At 38.3% G+C, this 13,656-nt stretch overlaps 1 protein-coding gene across 1 annotated transcript; it reads right to left on the bottom strand.

Moving 5' to 3' along the window:
• Positions 1 to 421: 421 nt before the first annotated feature.
• On the bottom strand, positions 422 to 12,867 carry hif1al (hypoxia inducible factor 1 subunit alpha, like). Its single transcript, XM_066664193.1, has 15 exons — positions 12,744 to 12,867; positions 7,750 to 7,940; positions 7,325 to 7,476; positions 6,442 to 6,526; positions 6,190 to 6,302; positions 5,709 to 5,896; positions 4,100 to 4,206; positions 3,797 to 3,944; positions 3,236 to 3,450; positions 2,633 to 2,769; positions 2,444 to 2,539; positions 2,218 to 2,354; positions 1,981 to 2,086; positions 1,761 to 1,878; positions 422 to 1,500 (listed from the first exon to the last, which is right to left on the bottom strand). Exons 1-15 carry the CDS (start codon positions 12,761 to 12,763, stop codon positions 1,421 to 1,423), a joined length of 1,893 nt encoding a protein of 630 aa, XP_066520290.1. The 5' UTR covers positions 12,764 to 12,867; the 3' UTR covers positions 422 to 1,420.
• Positions 12,868 to 13,656: the final 789 nt, after the last annotated feature.

Below are 13,656 nucleotides of genomic sequence, written 5' to 3' on the forward strand. Positions count from 1 at the left end.
ATAGGTTCATAATCTGTAAAAATGTATTAAAAAACATTTGTACAACTGCATAGATAGAGCTCCTTTCCATAGTGAAGCTAAAACTGAAACCATATCATCTGCATAATGTCCCACTTTCCAGTAGTGTACAACCTTCTTTTGGAGGCTGGAGGGCCAGGGGTCTTTTGTTGTCTTGTGTGGAATGATACTAAATTGTCCTAAGAAAAATAGTATTCTGGTTCATCCAAAATGGCTGCATAATTTTTCAGCTATACACTGAAATTTTGTTCCTTTTGTATTACACAATAAGGCAGACAACATCCTAAAACACACTGATTTGTCTATTTTGCATTAACTAAGACCTGGATGTGGTTTGAATGAGTTGAGAAGAGTTTGTGGGCCCGTATTTAAGAAGCCTCTTTGGGTGACTATGGACTATGTGTTTGTTAACAACATTAGTCTTCTAGCTAGAGCTTTAAACTTGTCTTAAAAAAAAAAAAAAAAAACAACACACCACATGTCTTAGTCTGCATCTGGGGTAAGTTGGCTATCATGTAAATTTGATTTTGTGCTAAACTATTCCTTTAACCAAGATCACCAATTTCATTTCAGGTGGACCAACCATGAACATGTTTTAGTCACAAAAGCACAGTGAATCTGATCTTTCCTTAACATAATGATGCTCACATCTCATAAAATGAAGAACAGTGGTGAGTTATTAGGCTAAGGCTCATACAACCACACCAGTGTGAAAAGCCAGGTCAGTTGAAACTCAGGTAAGAAACCCTTTGGCCACATTCACCAATGCAATGGAAGAGTTCGCACAGAAAAAGCAGAAGACAGTGGTTGTCCAGAGCAAGATTTTTCAATCTTTTATCACTTTATCTCTTGTGAGAATGAGGTCTGTGTTGTCTTTGAGTAGGCCGTCTGCTTGGACGGAAGTTGCTTTCATATTGCATCGGCCAGCTCTTGGAGTCTAAGTTGCATGAACATGGAGGTGTTTCAAAAATCTTCTCCCTCCACAATACCTAATAGAACCCACAATCATTGTAAGGAAACTGCTGAAAGTCTGGTCGGATCGTACTGATCAACTTAGCCCTGGCTTACCACTCTGCTGTTTCTCAATCCTAAAACAGAAAACCAGAAACAAGAAAGGATATCTCCCATCAGGTCACTTAACTTTAAAGCGGCTTTAACACACTGGTAATGGAGAACTGGGTTTTCTTGAACTGTATTTTGATAAATCGAATGAGCTGTGCTGCAGACTTCGCCGGTTCAATTTTCATACACGGATGATGTAACTTTGAATATCCGGTGTTCAAGTCAAGACAGAAAAGTCATGGTATGGTCTGAATTCATAGTAGAAAGACAGCCAAATAAGGTCACCCATAAAGCCAAGCACCGTGGTTGTTGTTTAAAAAAACGACCCATATCTTGCTCCTCAAGTTAGTGATGATATAGTCCCTGCTTTTTGGGCCCGTAAATCAGGAGCTTGTGGCAAGAAAGCATCTCTCATCAGAGCTGTGGGAAACAAATAATGAAGTGTGTTCAGTTAAAAAAAATACAGCATTTAAGAATGAAGTTTTAATCAAGAACAGTCGCACTTCTATGCTCCATTCGTAAACTGTTATTGCTGTACTGGCTTTTTTAAGAACGTAACAATTTGATATACTGATGTTGTGCAGACCAATGATAATCTAAAATTATGTTACTGAAAGTATTAATTTGCATATTGTATTAGTATAGCATTAGCATAACATGTAGTGCCCTCTAGTGTTTACCTTCTGTATTACACAGTGCTTGTGTTCCTCCCAGCACCGGGTCTCTGTCGGTCAGGAGATGGTTTTTTTTCTGAGGAGGAGGGTCGAGATTTTCTGCATCTGTAACCAGCATGGACGCCTGGCCCAAAACACACGTGTATATCAGACAGTGAGTATGTCTATAAACACTACTCTAATGCTTATACTATAATATTACTCTAGCATGTAGTTATTTTCTTACCAGTGTGGCATGGCTATGCAGTAGCTCATCCTCTATTGAGCCGTTCTTCTGCCTTTTCTCCCATATGTTTGTTAACGAAGGCAAGTCATTGTCTTCTTCCAGACCTCTGTTTAGGCACAAGACAATGTCAATGCCTTGAAAAATGTTTCTGTAGTTCAACCCAACTAGCCACAGATCTGTATTTCAGTAATAAACCAAATTTCAAAATCAGTGGAATCATACATTATTAAACCTTACCTTTTTCTAGAATTTGATGTTTGCACTTCAGCAGAGGATACCTCTGCTTCAGGAAACTGAGGCAAGAAAGTTAGCTGGAAGTCGTCATCCATGGAGATATATGGAGCAAGCATGTCCAGATCCATCTCTTCCAGTTCCTTCCAAACCATAGCAATATGCTTTCAGCTTTTTTTGTCTACAGCTATAACAGGATTGATATTTACACTAAAGCCAGTAAAAAGGCTACCTCTGTCAGCTCTTTCTGAGTTGTGTTTTCCTCAGGTTTGACGGAAAAGAACTTCTCCACGTCACCAGTGTCCATGGACATCTCCTCTGCTGAGCTCTAAAAAGGAAGAGTGGACATGTAGCCATCAAATATTTGCAGCTTCATTAAAAGAAACCACTGCAAGCATCAACCAAACTATACAAAACTTACTGAAGTAGGCGAGGAAGGAGAAGGACTGTCGAAAATTGGTGAGAGAAGCTCGCGGAGTTTAGGGGTGCAAAGCTCCTTTGGACATTCAGGCATTCCATTAGGGCTCGATGGTGGGCCAAAAGACAACTCCATTTGTTCTGCAAAAGGAGAAAAAAAGAAAAGAAAAAGAAGTGAACAAGGCTTTCATATATAACCCAAGTGTGACTGATAAACCATGACTGAGTTTTAGGTTCACAAGACTTCTGCAGTTACACCCAAAAGCATAAAACTACTGACAAGAAGTGAAAGTCCAAATGTTAAAGATGCAAATGATCCTAAAATTTCACATCATTATTAAATATTTAAACCAATACAGCAGAATTTTAAAAAATGCTGAAACCAACAAACATATAAACAGATCTGTTTGGCAACAAGATCGTGACCTGATCTTTTATTAGTACAAGTTGGAAATGCCAGTGCCCTGCTTGGCTAATTATCAGAAAGAAAATTGAGAATCTGTTCTCAATCACAGGGAGAAATCACAGTTCTAGATATACTCTGAGTATCTTATTGCATGATTAGTGTTCTGAGGTAACATGAGGAGTGTGTGCTAATGAGTGTCACCTGTCAGAGGTATGATGGTATCTCCAGCAGCTGGTGCCAGCTGTAGCAGATCCTCAGGGTTGTCCTTCAGCTCGTGGAAGAGCTCAGCACCGCTGCTACTACTCAGCTCGTCCTCAGAGTCCTCCACCTCCATCACAGGCAAAATCAGCCTCCTAGGCTTCACCTCACTCTGTGTCTGCTCCACTGAGAACACAGTGTCCGCCTGCTCCACTCCACTAAACGATAAATAAATCAGACCTCAACTCAATGCTTGGCATACCTCTTCAGTTACAGGTTATGGTACTTGATCAAGTCAGAAGATCTTCCTTTGAAGATCCAGGTAAGCACATGTGTGAGTAGAAGGTAGTGGTTCAACGATGTCTTGATCAATATTGTGGTTTCAACAGCTATTATTTTTCACAAAATATGATCCTATACCGGTGGTCGACACAGACATCACACAAAATTTTAACCTAAAAATTTACATTTTATTACAAGAAAACAATCATAAACGACAACCAATTTAGACAGTGTATATTTACACAAGATAGGAGAATGCAACAAATAAGAAGCCACACATACCTGAGGATAAAGTTAAGGCACACCACAGCTTCTGGCTGAGAAGTCTTGCTGTTGTAAAGCACAGTAGCCTGGGTCTCTGTCCAGACAAATCCTCCTTTCTTAGCAAGAAAGCGGTAGTGGTTGGTGCACACTTGACCTTTGGAGAACACTGTAGGTAAAGCAGAATGAGACATTATATTTTCTAAAATTCACCCTAAACTTTCACAAATCTAAAGCTTTAGTTTCAAACTACATGGATTCTCAAATGAAGCAGTTTGGCCCCAGTGAGTTTTTAATTGCCAGTTCATAAACAATTTTACTTACAAATGTGCAGGCTCTTTGTCACATGATCAAAATCCAGAGCATGGAAAAATTCATAGGCTGATCGGCCAATCAACTCATCCGGCTGGTATCCAACAAGTTCAGTCACCCTGTGGACACACAGTTGTTGATAAAATATTGCTTTGAGAACAGACTTTTAAAAATGGTATGTTCTATAAACAACATTCAGCATGTGAAACCACTTTGAACCTCTGGGATCTCAAACACAAATATGTTCCATTACGATTTATAGCAAGACTGGAATAAACCATTATGTCTGAGAAGAGCTGTTCAGTGTCTATATCCACTCTAGCCAACAGAGGGCGATGCTGAGCAGAGACGAGGGCAAGGGACAATACAGTTAATCACACTATGGATATCAGTTTCTACATGTCTCATATAATCCTCCACAAACCCCCACAAACAAATCATCTCATGTGTATGACAGGTCTGTCATATAAGATCCTTTGTAAACAGATTAAGCGTTTACATAATTATAGTTTTTAAATGAGTTAAAAACCTGAATGACAAAAGTCACGTCTCTGTTTTACTAATGTTTTGTGACTCAAAGAATAAAACCTTTCATTGGATGGAAAAAAAAAAAAAAAACTCTTTTAAAATCACTTGCATTGATGTTGAGAAGGGGTTCTCCTCATATAAACGTGCCATTTTTGAGATGAACTATTATAGTGTGAAAATGTACTTTTTAAAAATGGACTCATCTTTTATTCGCAGAACATTTTTACTACTGTGTTTACTGGGTAGTGTTCATTCAGATGAAGCACTAGTGGTAAATTTGGTAAATGGTCAGCTGCCTCACCATAACAAAATAACACAGAGTGGGCGTGCTCCATGAGGAACAACATGGCTCTAGCACGTAGGTTCAGCAAATGTTATTCTTAGTGCAGAGTGCGAGTACAGTGCAGTACAGGCGTGCACACTCTGGCAGCCTTGCCAAGAGGTGACCAGAGTGCATTCCTACTGACAAACTTAGTTGACCTGCCAAACCAGTCAGTCGAGAGTGTGTAAGCACAGTCCACACTGCTGTATATGTCCTTGTGGCCACATTTACACGGTAACTTTCACCAAGAAATTGATAAAATAACACTAAAGCAAAACGGTAATTAAACATAAAGGTGAAAAGCTAATAAAAACAGGGGTACATTTCCGGGATGGTTATCAGGGATCTCACGTGAACAGAAGCTAATAAAATGCATAATAAAATAACAGGGAATATTTATATAGGGAGAGAAAATATGGTTGCACAAACAAGCCCAGGTTCTACATGCCGTAGATTATTAAAAGATCAATTAACTAAAACAAATCCAGTAAATGATCAAAGCCAATGACGTGAATGTGGCCGCAACTACCAGATTTAAATGAGCAGCTTCCTGAGCATGTTGACTTATGTATTAAAAAAACCTCGCATCAATGACAGCATTTTTAAGTAGCCTAGGTAAACAAGTCAGATCACAGGAACAAAGTGTTATAGGAAATGCTAATACCATTTTAAAAAAGGAGCCATTGGCCATTTGTCACAAAAAGCATAAACACTGTGGCAAATGTGCTAAATCTATGCGGATAATACTGTCAGAAAACACAATATTCTCACCGGCCATCACACTGTGTGAAACTCAAGTCCATATTGTGGCGGGAAAGGAAGGTGCTTCTGTCCAGTGGAAACTCTACACAGCCCGGGTGGGGAATTGGCTCACATAGCAGAGTCAGGTAACTGCCAGTAGGGGCCGAACTTTGCAGCTCATTGCTGAATGTCTGCATATGACCTGTACAGTGAAGCACCTGGGAGAATGAAGGAAACAAAACGTCAAACGTTTCAAGTCAATCCTGGTGTTTGGCCAATCAAAAGACACAAACAAGCTACCGGCCCAATGCCAGTTCTAAAACCACAATAAAACAATTAAAGAGCTTGGTAAGAAACATTACTGGAGCATAGGTGGTCCTTGTTTTTTGGGTCAGTTATCATTTGATCACAATCAGTTTTAACAATGCTGTCGCAATCAAGATATCAAGTGTTCTGGAACAGCTATCTCAAGGCAAAGTTAATATTGTACCATAAGCCAGCACATGACTACCTTCCAGGTGGCAGATTTAATGTTCACTGTTCTGCCTCGGCTGGTGAGTGTGCTTTTCATTCGCAGGAAGAAATTGCGCTCAGTAAACCTTTCGGCCTTCTTCTTACAAAGTCCTGTTAAGATGAAATAACATTATATGCAACTATTTCTGCAAAAAGCGAATGAAAACAATAAGTAGGCTTTTGGGAGACTGTATTAAGCATTAAAACTTTACAATTTTTTTTTTTGTTTGTTTATTTATTTATTTTTTACCTGATTTAGTGGTGAGGATGTCTCTCAGCTCCTCTTGATCACAAGGGTGCACAAAGTCATATACACTCTGTCCAAGCAGCTCCAGCTAGGTAATGTCAAAAGAAGTATCCAATATTATTTAAAAGTCTCTGAACTAAATCTGACTGTAACTGTCAACTGTAGAGTTCTGTGCAAAAGTCAGAAAACCTTTCATTCGTTTCATGTCAATTTCACCATCAGGAAAAAATACTGAAAACCAACATTTATCAAAAAATGTGCCAGGTGCCTGTGACAATATTTTTGTTCAGTATTTAGCATGTTCCCCTCTTTCCCTTATTTCAGTTATCCCAAAAATAAAAATCCTGTTATTGATTCATTTTCTGCTTCTGACAATTGATACTTCAGTCCTTCCCCCAGCAACAGATATCATGCTTAAATTTAGATGTCTGCTTAAAGTTCAGATTATCTCAGATGGGTCTGTATGTAGAGCATGTTATAGGCTTTCACATCTTATTACACTATACCACATATCTTGTGTAATAGATCTGCTGCAATAAATAACAAGTCACTCTAGCTGTCACCCTCACGTTATTTTGATGGCTAGCTATATTCATCCAATACATCCTTCTGGACAGCCAAAGGTCAAAAGCCAAACATTTTGACAAAGTGCCCTTGCCTCAGTGAGCTGACTATGTGGTCTCAGTGTAATCTGGGAAATATTCCAAGCCTCTTTGCACGCAAAGCAACATGATCCATTTTGACACACTGAAGGGCAGGCCTCATGCTGCCTCTGTGTTTATTTTATGTATTTATATATGTGGGATAACTAACAGATCTCATTTCAGCTCTATTACTATACATTTTGCCCTACGCATTAAACATTCCACTGAGGAGAGTTTCTAACCTGTGTGATGCCGATGTACTTGCTGACATTATCAGAGAGAAAGATCATGTCTCCTTCTTCAGTCATCACCAGAATGAAGCCAGATAATGCCTGCTGGTAGAAGGCATTGACAGGATCCTCCTCTTCCTCAGTTCCTGGCTCCACTTTTGCTGCTGCAAAAAGTGACAGAAGCATAAAAAGATCACCATCGTCACTAAATCCATGGTAGGTGCAGATTATTTCTTCCACTCTTAAAGTAGTAATCTGGACAGGTTCTTTAAAAAAAAAAAAAAAGTATGTATATATACACACACACACATATATATATATACACACACACTATTATTATTTTATATATATATATATATATATATATATATATATATATATATATATATATATATATTTAAAAATAAAAGGAAAGAAAGAGAGAGAGAGAAGCTTACGGGAGTGGAGGAGTTGGCGCATGCGCAGGTAACTAAGGGTCACCCTCATGATAGCGGCTTTGTCCAGGTGGGATGTGACACGTCGTGCAAGTGGCAGCGAGTGGGCAAGCTCGTAAAACACCTCCGTCTCCTGACTCCGTCTACAGCGGGCCGCATCCCGTGAGCGAACTTTTCGCAGGTCTGAGCTCGGCCTGGAGGGAAGAGGAACAAAATGAACAAGATAAACCACAAGACATGTCATTTTTTTGAAACAGAATACAAACAAAGAGCTGTATGTATGATACAAAGCAAGATCCCCAAATTAATCATATAAACAAGTCAAGTCTGTGCAAGAATCTTTATAAAAAGGTGCCCTCTGCACTAAGTTATCCAAATATACTACGTTGTATATTTCACCGCAAAGGACATTGCAACTGAAGTTGACAAACTCTGCATTCTCACATATGCTGAAGCATTTTATTTATGCTCCTTCACTCAAAGAATTAAATAAACTATAGTGTAGATACATAGTATAGTAGTGGCAAAATCTATTGTCCTGCAGTCCAACAGGAAAGGGGAAGGGAGGAGATTCTCATGTCTTGAAAATGTTGGGTCTGTCCCAAATAATGCCCTTCTCCCTACATAGTGCATTTCACAGTATTTAAAACTAATACTACTACACCCAGACTGTGCAATTCATGTTAAACAGGCGGACATGAAGCTTATACTTAAAAAATATGTATTTTATTACCTGACATTACACAGCATATACACTGTACAGTACTAGTGTGTAGTACACAACTGGGCTGCTGTCTTCTGGTTACTGTTAGCTGTGTGCCATAGCAGTGGACAAAACATTTCTGAGACTGCCCAAACATTTTAAAAAGAATAGTGTTTAAAGTATTTAAAATATTTATCAAAACAACTTAAAAAAAAAGGAACATTCATCAAATTAAGCAAATTACAGCCTTTTACGTCCCATGACTCATTCCAACCCCTCCCTCAACCAAACCAAACCTGAGTTTCCCTCTAGCAAAGAAAGGGAGGGGAGAAAAAAGAAAAGGGGAGAAAAAAAAAAAAAGTTTGGAATACCACAAACACCATAAACACAAGTCACAACAACTTTTACTTCTTTTCACGTTCAGGTCATATGTTTATGTAGACATAACACTAGAGTTTTATTGCAAAAGTTTTAGTTTTGCCAAAGAAATTAGGTCAAAACAGCTTCTTGTGACACATCCCCTCCCCCACACACATCAAGCACTCTGGTGGAGCTCTGTGTTGCTGGGATGTCAGAGCCTGACCCTAAAGCTGACCTTAACAATCCGTCCTGAAATTCCAGCTCAACTTTAAACATGCCCCAAGTCTTGGAACATCCAAGTGTTTACTGCCCAAACAAGGAATTATGTTATGATTACATAATATAAGAGACTGACGTAAGAATCCTCCCATGTTCTACAAAGATATTTTAACAGATGTGCCATTCCTAACTTTTAACAGGCTGGCCGTGTGCATATGTCTGTTTGCTAACAGATGTGTCACGTTTTAAGTGGTGTGCAAATTCATGACCAATGCAAGTCTGAATGGGAATACTGCCTAAAGCCCTATTCATACATTTAAGTAGGGCATATGTGGAATTGAGAAATAGTACAGGACTTGAGAAATGTCCTAGGCAAAGACACAAAATATGACAACACTAACTTAGATAAAAAGGATCTATGTTGAATTACTATGGACTAAAAATATAAAGCAATTTTTAAGTAATAAATATTTCATAAACATGTCCTAATAAACATTCTTGAAGCCAGCAGGGCAGAGGTCATCACAGTTCAAAAGGACTCAAAAGCAACTATCACATTTCTTATGACATATATAGACATGGAATATTATGCAAATATAATTATTTTAGATTTTTACTTAAAAAAACCCAGCCTGTCTGAGCTGATGAGGATGAATCACCACACAAGACAGCAACACCACTGCTGCTTCAAATGTTATTATGTACTTGTGATTACTTCTACCTTCACATCTCATTTTTATTAGTTACAATGTTTGGTCTTTTGTAAGTGGATTTCACATCCAGTGTAAGTGTTTAGATATGTACGCAGACCAAACAACATTCAACAGACATCACGTCAAGATAGATGATGCAATAAAAGGCGCAAAAAAAAAATAAATAAAAAAATAAAAAAACTTCTAACAAAACAAAACAAACGAAAAAAAGAATGACGTTCATCTGACAAACAAGTCCCGCAAGATTTCATTTTGGGTGTGGAATGGCCATTTTGTGATAATGACATACGTAAGCAAATTTTATTCAATGCCATGATCCAAAAAAAAAAAATCCCGTGATTACTATATTCCTTGCCAATAGTTTTAAGTAAAACTTTAATCAGAAATAAATAAGTAAAAACTTTAAAAATCAAACATTACATTCATAAAAACTAATGTAAAACATATGAGAAGCTTCATTTGCTACGACTTGACAAAACAACCTATGAAAACTCCTCTGACTGCTTCTGTCAGTCAGTATTTTCACAAACCACAGTGAATAATACAGTGATTACTTCGGAACTCAACATTTCAATAATGTTTAACCGCCAGTAGACCTACAACTTTTTTCAGTGTAAAATAGTTCAGAACTTCTAGGAGGTTGTTCTGGGAGATCCTGCCTACTTCAAATTAAAGTAGATCAAGCCCTTTTGACCTAGCCCCCAGCAAAACTAAGCTAAAAGCAGGCAGCCACAGGGAAGGGTGGAACAAAAAAAATAATACAAAATTAGTAAAAAATAAGCAGTATTCAATAATTTAATTTACTACAGAACAATTGTGAGATGCATAACCTCTCCATTACAATGAAATGAGTGTAGCCCCACATTAGCACTAAATATCAAAAGAATATGGCCTAACACACATTTCAGAAGATCAAGCCTTATTTATCTGGCATTAGGGAAATGGGGGAGGGGGGAGAGGAAAAAAAAACCCAAATAGATGAAAAGGTATAAGATGTAAATAAGTCAAACCAAAAACCAAAACACAAAAAATTGAAATTAAAGGAAAAAAATCATTCATTCAATAATTTTCTTTATCCTATTTAAAAGGTTGTGATGTGCCCAGAGCCTATGCAGCATCATTGTGCACAAGGCAGGATCAAACCCTGGATGGAATCCAAAAATTTAAATAGTTTAAAGTACTGCATGATTCAGACATGTGAAAAAAAATAGGTTAAAATATTAAACTTCAGTTAAAAAAACCCAACTGAATTAACAAAACAAATAAAAAATAAAACAGCAAATTTGTTTTGTTAAATGGCAGAAAGGCTCCAAAAGATGAACAATAAGAAAGAAAATTATTCAAACATAGAAAAACAACTGGGAGCACTTCAATGCCCAAGTACAAATAAATGTGTGCAAAACTAAAATTATGCAAATGGGTGAAAAAATGAAGGGCCTTGTAATATTGTTTTGCCTTGAGTGATTCAGGCACTCAGGAAATGCAAGAATGGCAAGAGTCCAAATAGGGCAGCAGAGTTTAGGAACATTGTGTCCAACAGCCTCCACTGCTATGAGAGAGTACAGACATGATCTCTAACTCAAGACTTAATCTGTGGTCATGAGCCCACTGTTCTCTGTATACACATTCATTTGAGCAGAACATTTCTTGGACCTGATCTCCATGTTATGCAAAAGCCAAGGAGCTGGATTGTGTGTGCGTGTGTGTGTGAGAGAAAGAGCGAGAGAGAGAAAGTTCAGCTCAGTTTGTATTTGCAGCCAGCGGCAGCTTGTTCTGCACACATGAAAAAACGGCAGCGGTGTGTATTAAAGGAACACAATGTACTCTGGCACCGTTTCACCACTGGATTATACAGAGGCCGCATCTCTCCACCCACACAAATACAACAGAGCCAAAACAAAGACACAACATGACTTCACCTTGCTAAAACATGAGTGATTAACCTTTTTTGGCTCTATTTTCTTGACATGCGTAAATTAGGCATTCAAGCTAAAAAAAAAACATAACAGGGCACAGGGAAAAAAGAGGAACAATTTGTTTCCTATTTGAAAACATTTAAATTATTAACACTGATTAAAGTTATTGCTTGCTATGCAGATGCGTATTTTTGGGAGTCTTGGCAAGCTGTTAATTTCTTAGCACAGAAAAGTAAAATGATGTATATAAATGATAATGATGACAATTTCAAACGTGCAAATGATCAGGCGAATGGCAGTATTACAGAGCACTGAATGAATGAAAGCAGTCTTCTTTAAAAACAACACCTTATAAATTAAAACTACAGACTGCAAGATGTAATGCATATCCCTCCTCACAAACTGATTCGTGTAGATATAGAAAAATTATACAGTTATATAGCATGTTTAAAAGTGACGAGACCCTGCACAATATGTTTGGAATATTTAAAGAGTAGTTTTTGGGCCAGAACGCAAATGCTGCACCTAACAGAGAGTTGGGAACAAGAATCTAGCTTCAGATTGGAGCAGTTAAAATTCCCCAAGTCCCTTCCTATAGTATTTGAGATGTTCATCTATCAATTGGGTTAATGCTGCAACCAGACAGGCGGTGTCCTCATTGAAAAGGTCGTAACACGTGTGTCTTTTTCTGCGCTCTCTGCACTTTTTCACTGTGCTCAGTTGAAGAAGCAGGCCTTCCCTGTCGTCGCTGTTGCTTTATTTTTATTTTTAGAAGAACCTGTTTTCTTTTACATGGTCCTATTTCAGAGTGTAAAGTCGTATGTGCTTAACATTACATAAACCCAACTCTTCAGTTTGAACCTGCTCCCTGGTCTTATTCTTGAACACAGACAGTAAATAAACGGTTCCACCACTGCTGTAGTCCAGGGCTCACTTCCAGTGAGGGTGTATATAGCACCGCGAGCGGCCTGTTAGCCACAGTGAGCTAAGTATCCTTGTTTAACTCCATACACTGATTATCATCCGCAGTACTCGTATTAAACTATTGTGGCCATTTAGTAAATCGAGCAGTGATTCAAGTCCTACCTTTTAGCCGCAGAGTCCATCTTGACCCGTGAACCTCCTCGGTCCTATAAATCCGCGTGTAAGCGATTGTAATCCTCGGCCGTTTACCGTTAGCTCCAGCTGATCTCCGCCAGCTCCGTCTACTTGTTTACCTCGATCCGCAGAGAGGAGGCGTATAAGAACAGCAGAGACAGGGTTTCCTATCAAAATAAAAGTCCCCCAACAAACTATGACTCAAACTCAAATATCCTCTCATACACAAGGCACAAAATAATTGGCTTATACACACAAAGAGTGCAGTGTAAACCATATTAATATTCATTTTTATAGTGCGGGATTTCCCATCGACAATTTAGAACATAGTAATGGTAGATTCATCGTGTCAAAGCTGTGGTAGTGCACTATGTATCTAGGGGCCAAGAAGCTAGTGGAGACGGACCCTTATGAATATGAACCAGAGCACACGGACTCAAGCGTTTATGATCGCTAAAAATATCATGCGCAGGAAGAGTGACTTCCGGATTTACCAAACACAATGCTTATCAACATTTCAACAATTTAATACTGCTGTTTCAAAAAAAAAAATAATGTACCAGGAAAATAAATAAATAAACAAATAAATAAATAAAACAGGCAGTTTTAATGAACGTAATGGGTATCTTGAAGAAGGTCTAGAATTTCCCTCCAGGTCTGTCATCGCGTACATTTAAGAATAATTTATTTCAGCTAAATTTTCCCCAAAGACGATTTTTAATTTTCAGTAAAATCAGAGTTGGCAAATATATTTAAGTGATGAAGGCAAAATGCCACTAGCTCAGTCTACAAGTCTTTGTGCTCGCACCGCTAGGCTGAGGAACATTCTGTACCCGAGAGAACCAGCCTCCTTAACAAACAGCAAACGTCCCTAGGGCAATCGTGACACAACAAATTACAA

This window comes from Hoplias malabaricus, chromosome 1, assembly GCF_029633855.1.
Source record: "Hoplias malabaricus isolate fHopMal1 chromosome 1, fHopMal1.hap1, whole genome shotgun sequence".
NCBI lineage: Eukaryota > Metazoa > Chordata > Actinopteri > Characiformes > Erythrinidae > Hoplias > Hoplias malabaricus.

Excerpts from the sequence above, each read along its gene's own strand:
- hif1al (XM_066664193.1), bottom strand. The coding sequence starts at position 12,763 with ATGGACTCTGCGGCTAAAAG. Across the intron at positions 3,945-4,099 it reads GACAAAGAGCCTGCACATTT|TGTTCTCCAAAGGTCAAGTG; the intron begins GTAAGTAAAATT and ends CTTTACCTACAG. Across the intron at positions 2,770-3,235 it reads TACCATCATACCTCTGACAG|AACAAATGGAGTTGTCTTTT; the intron begins GTGACACTCATT and ends CTCCTTTTGCAG.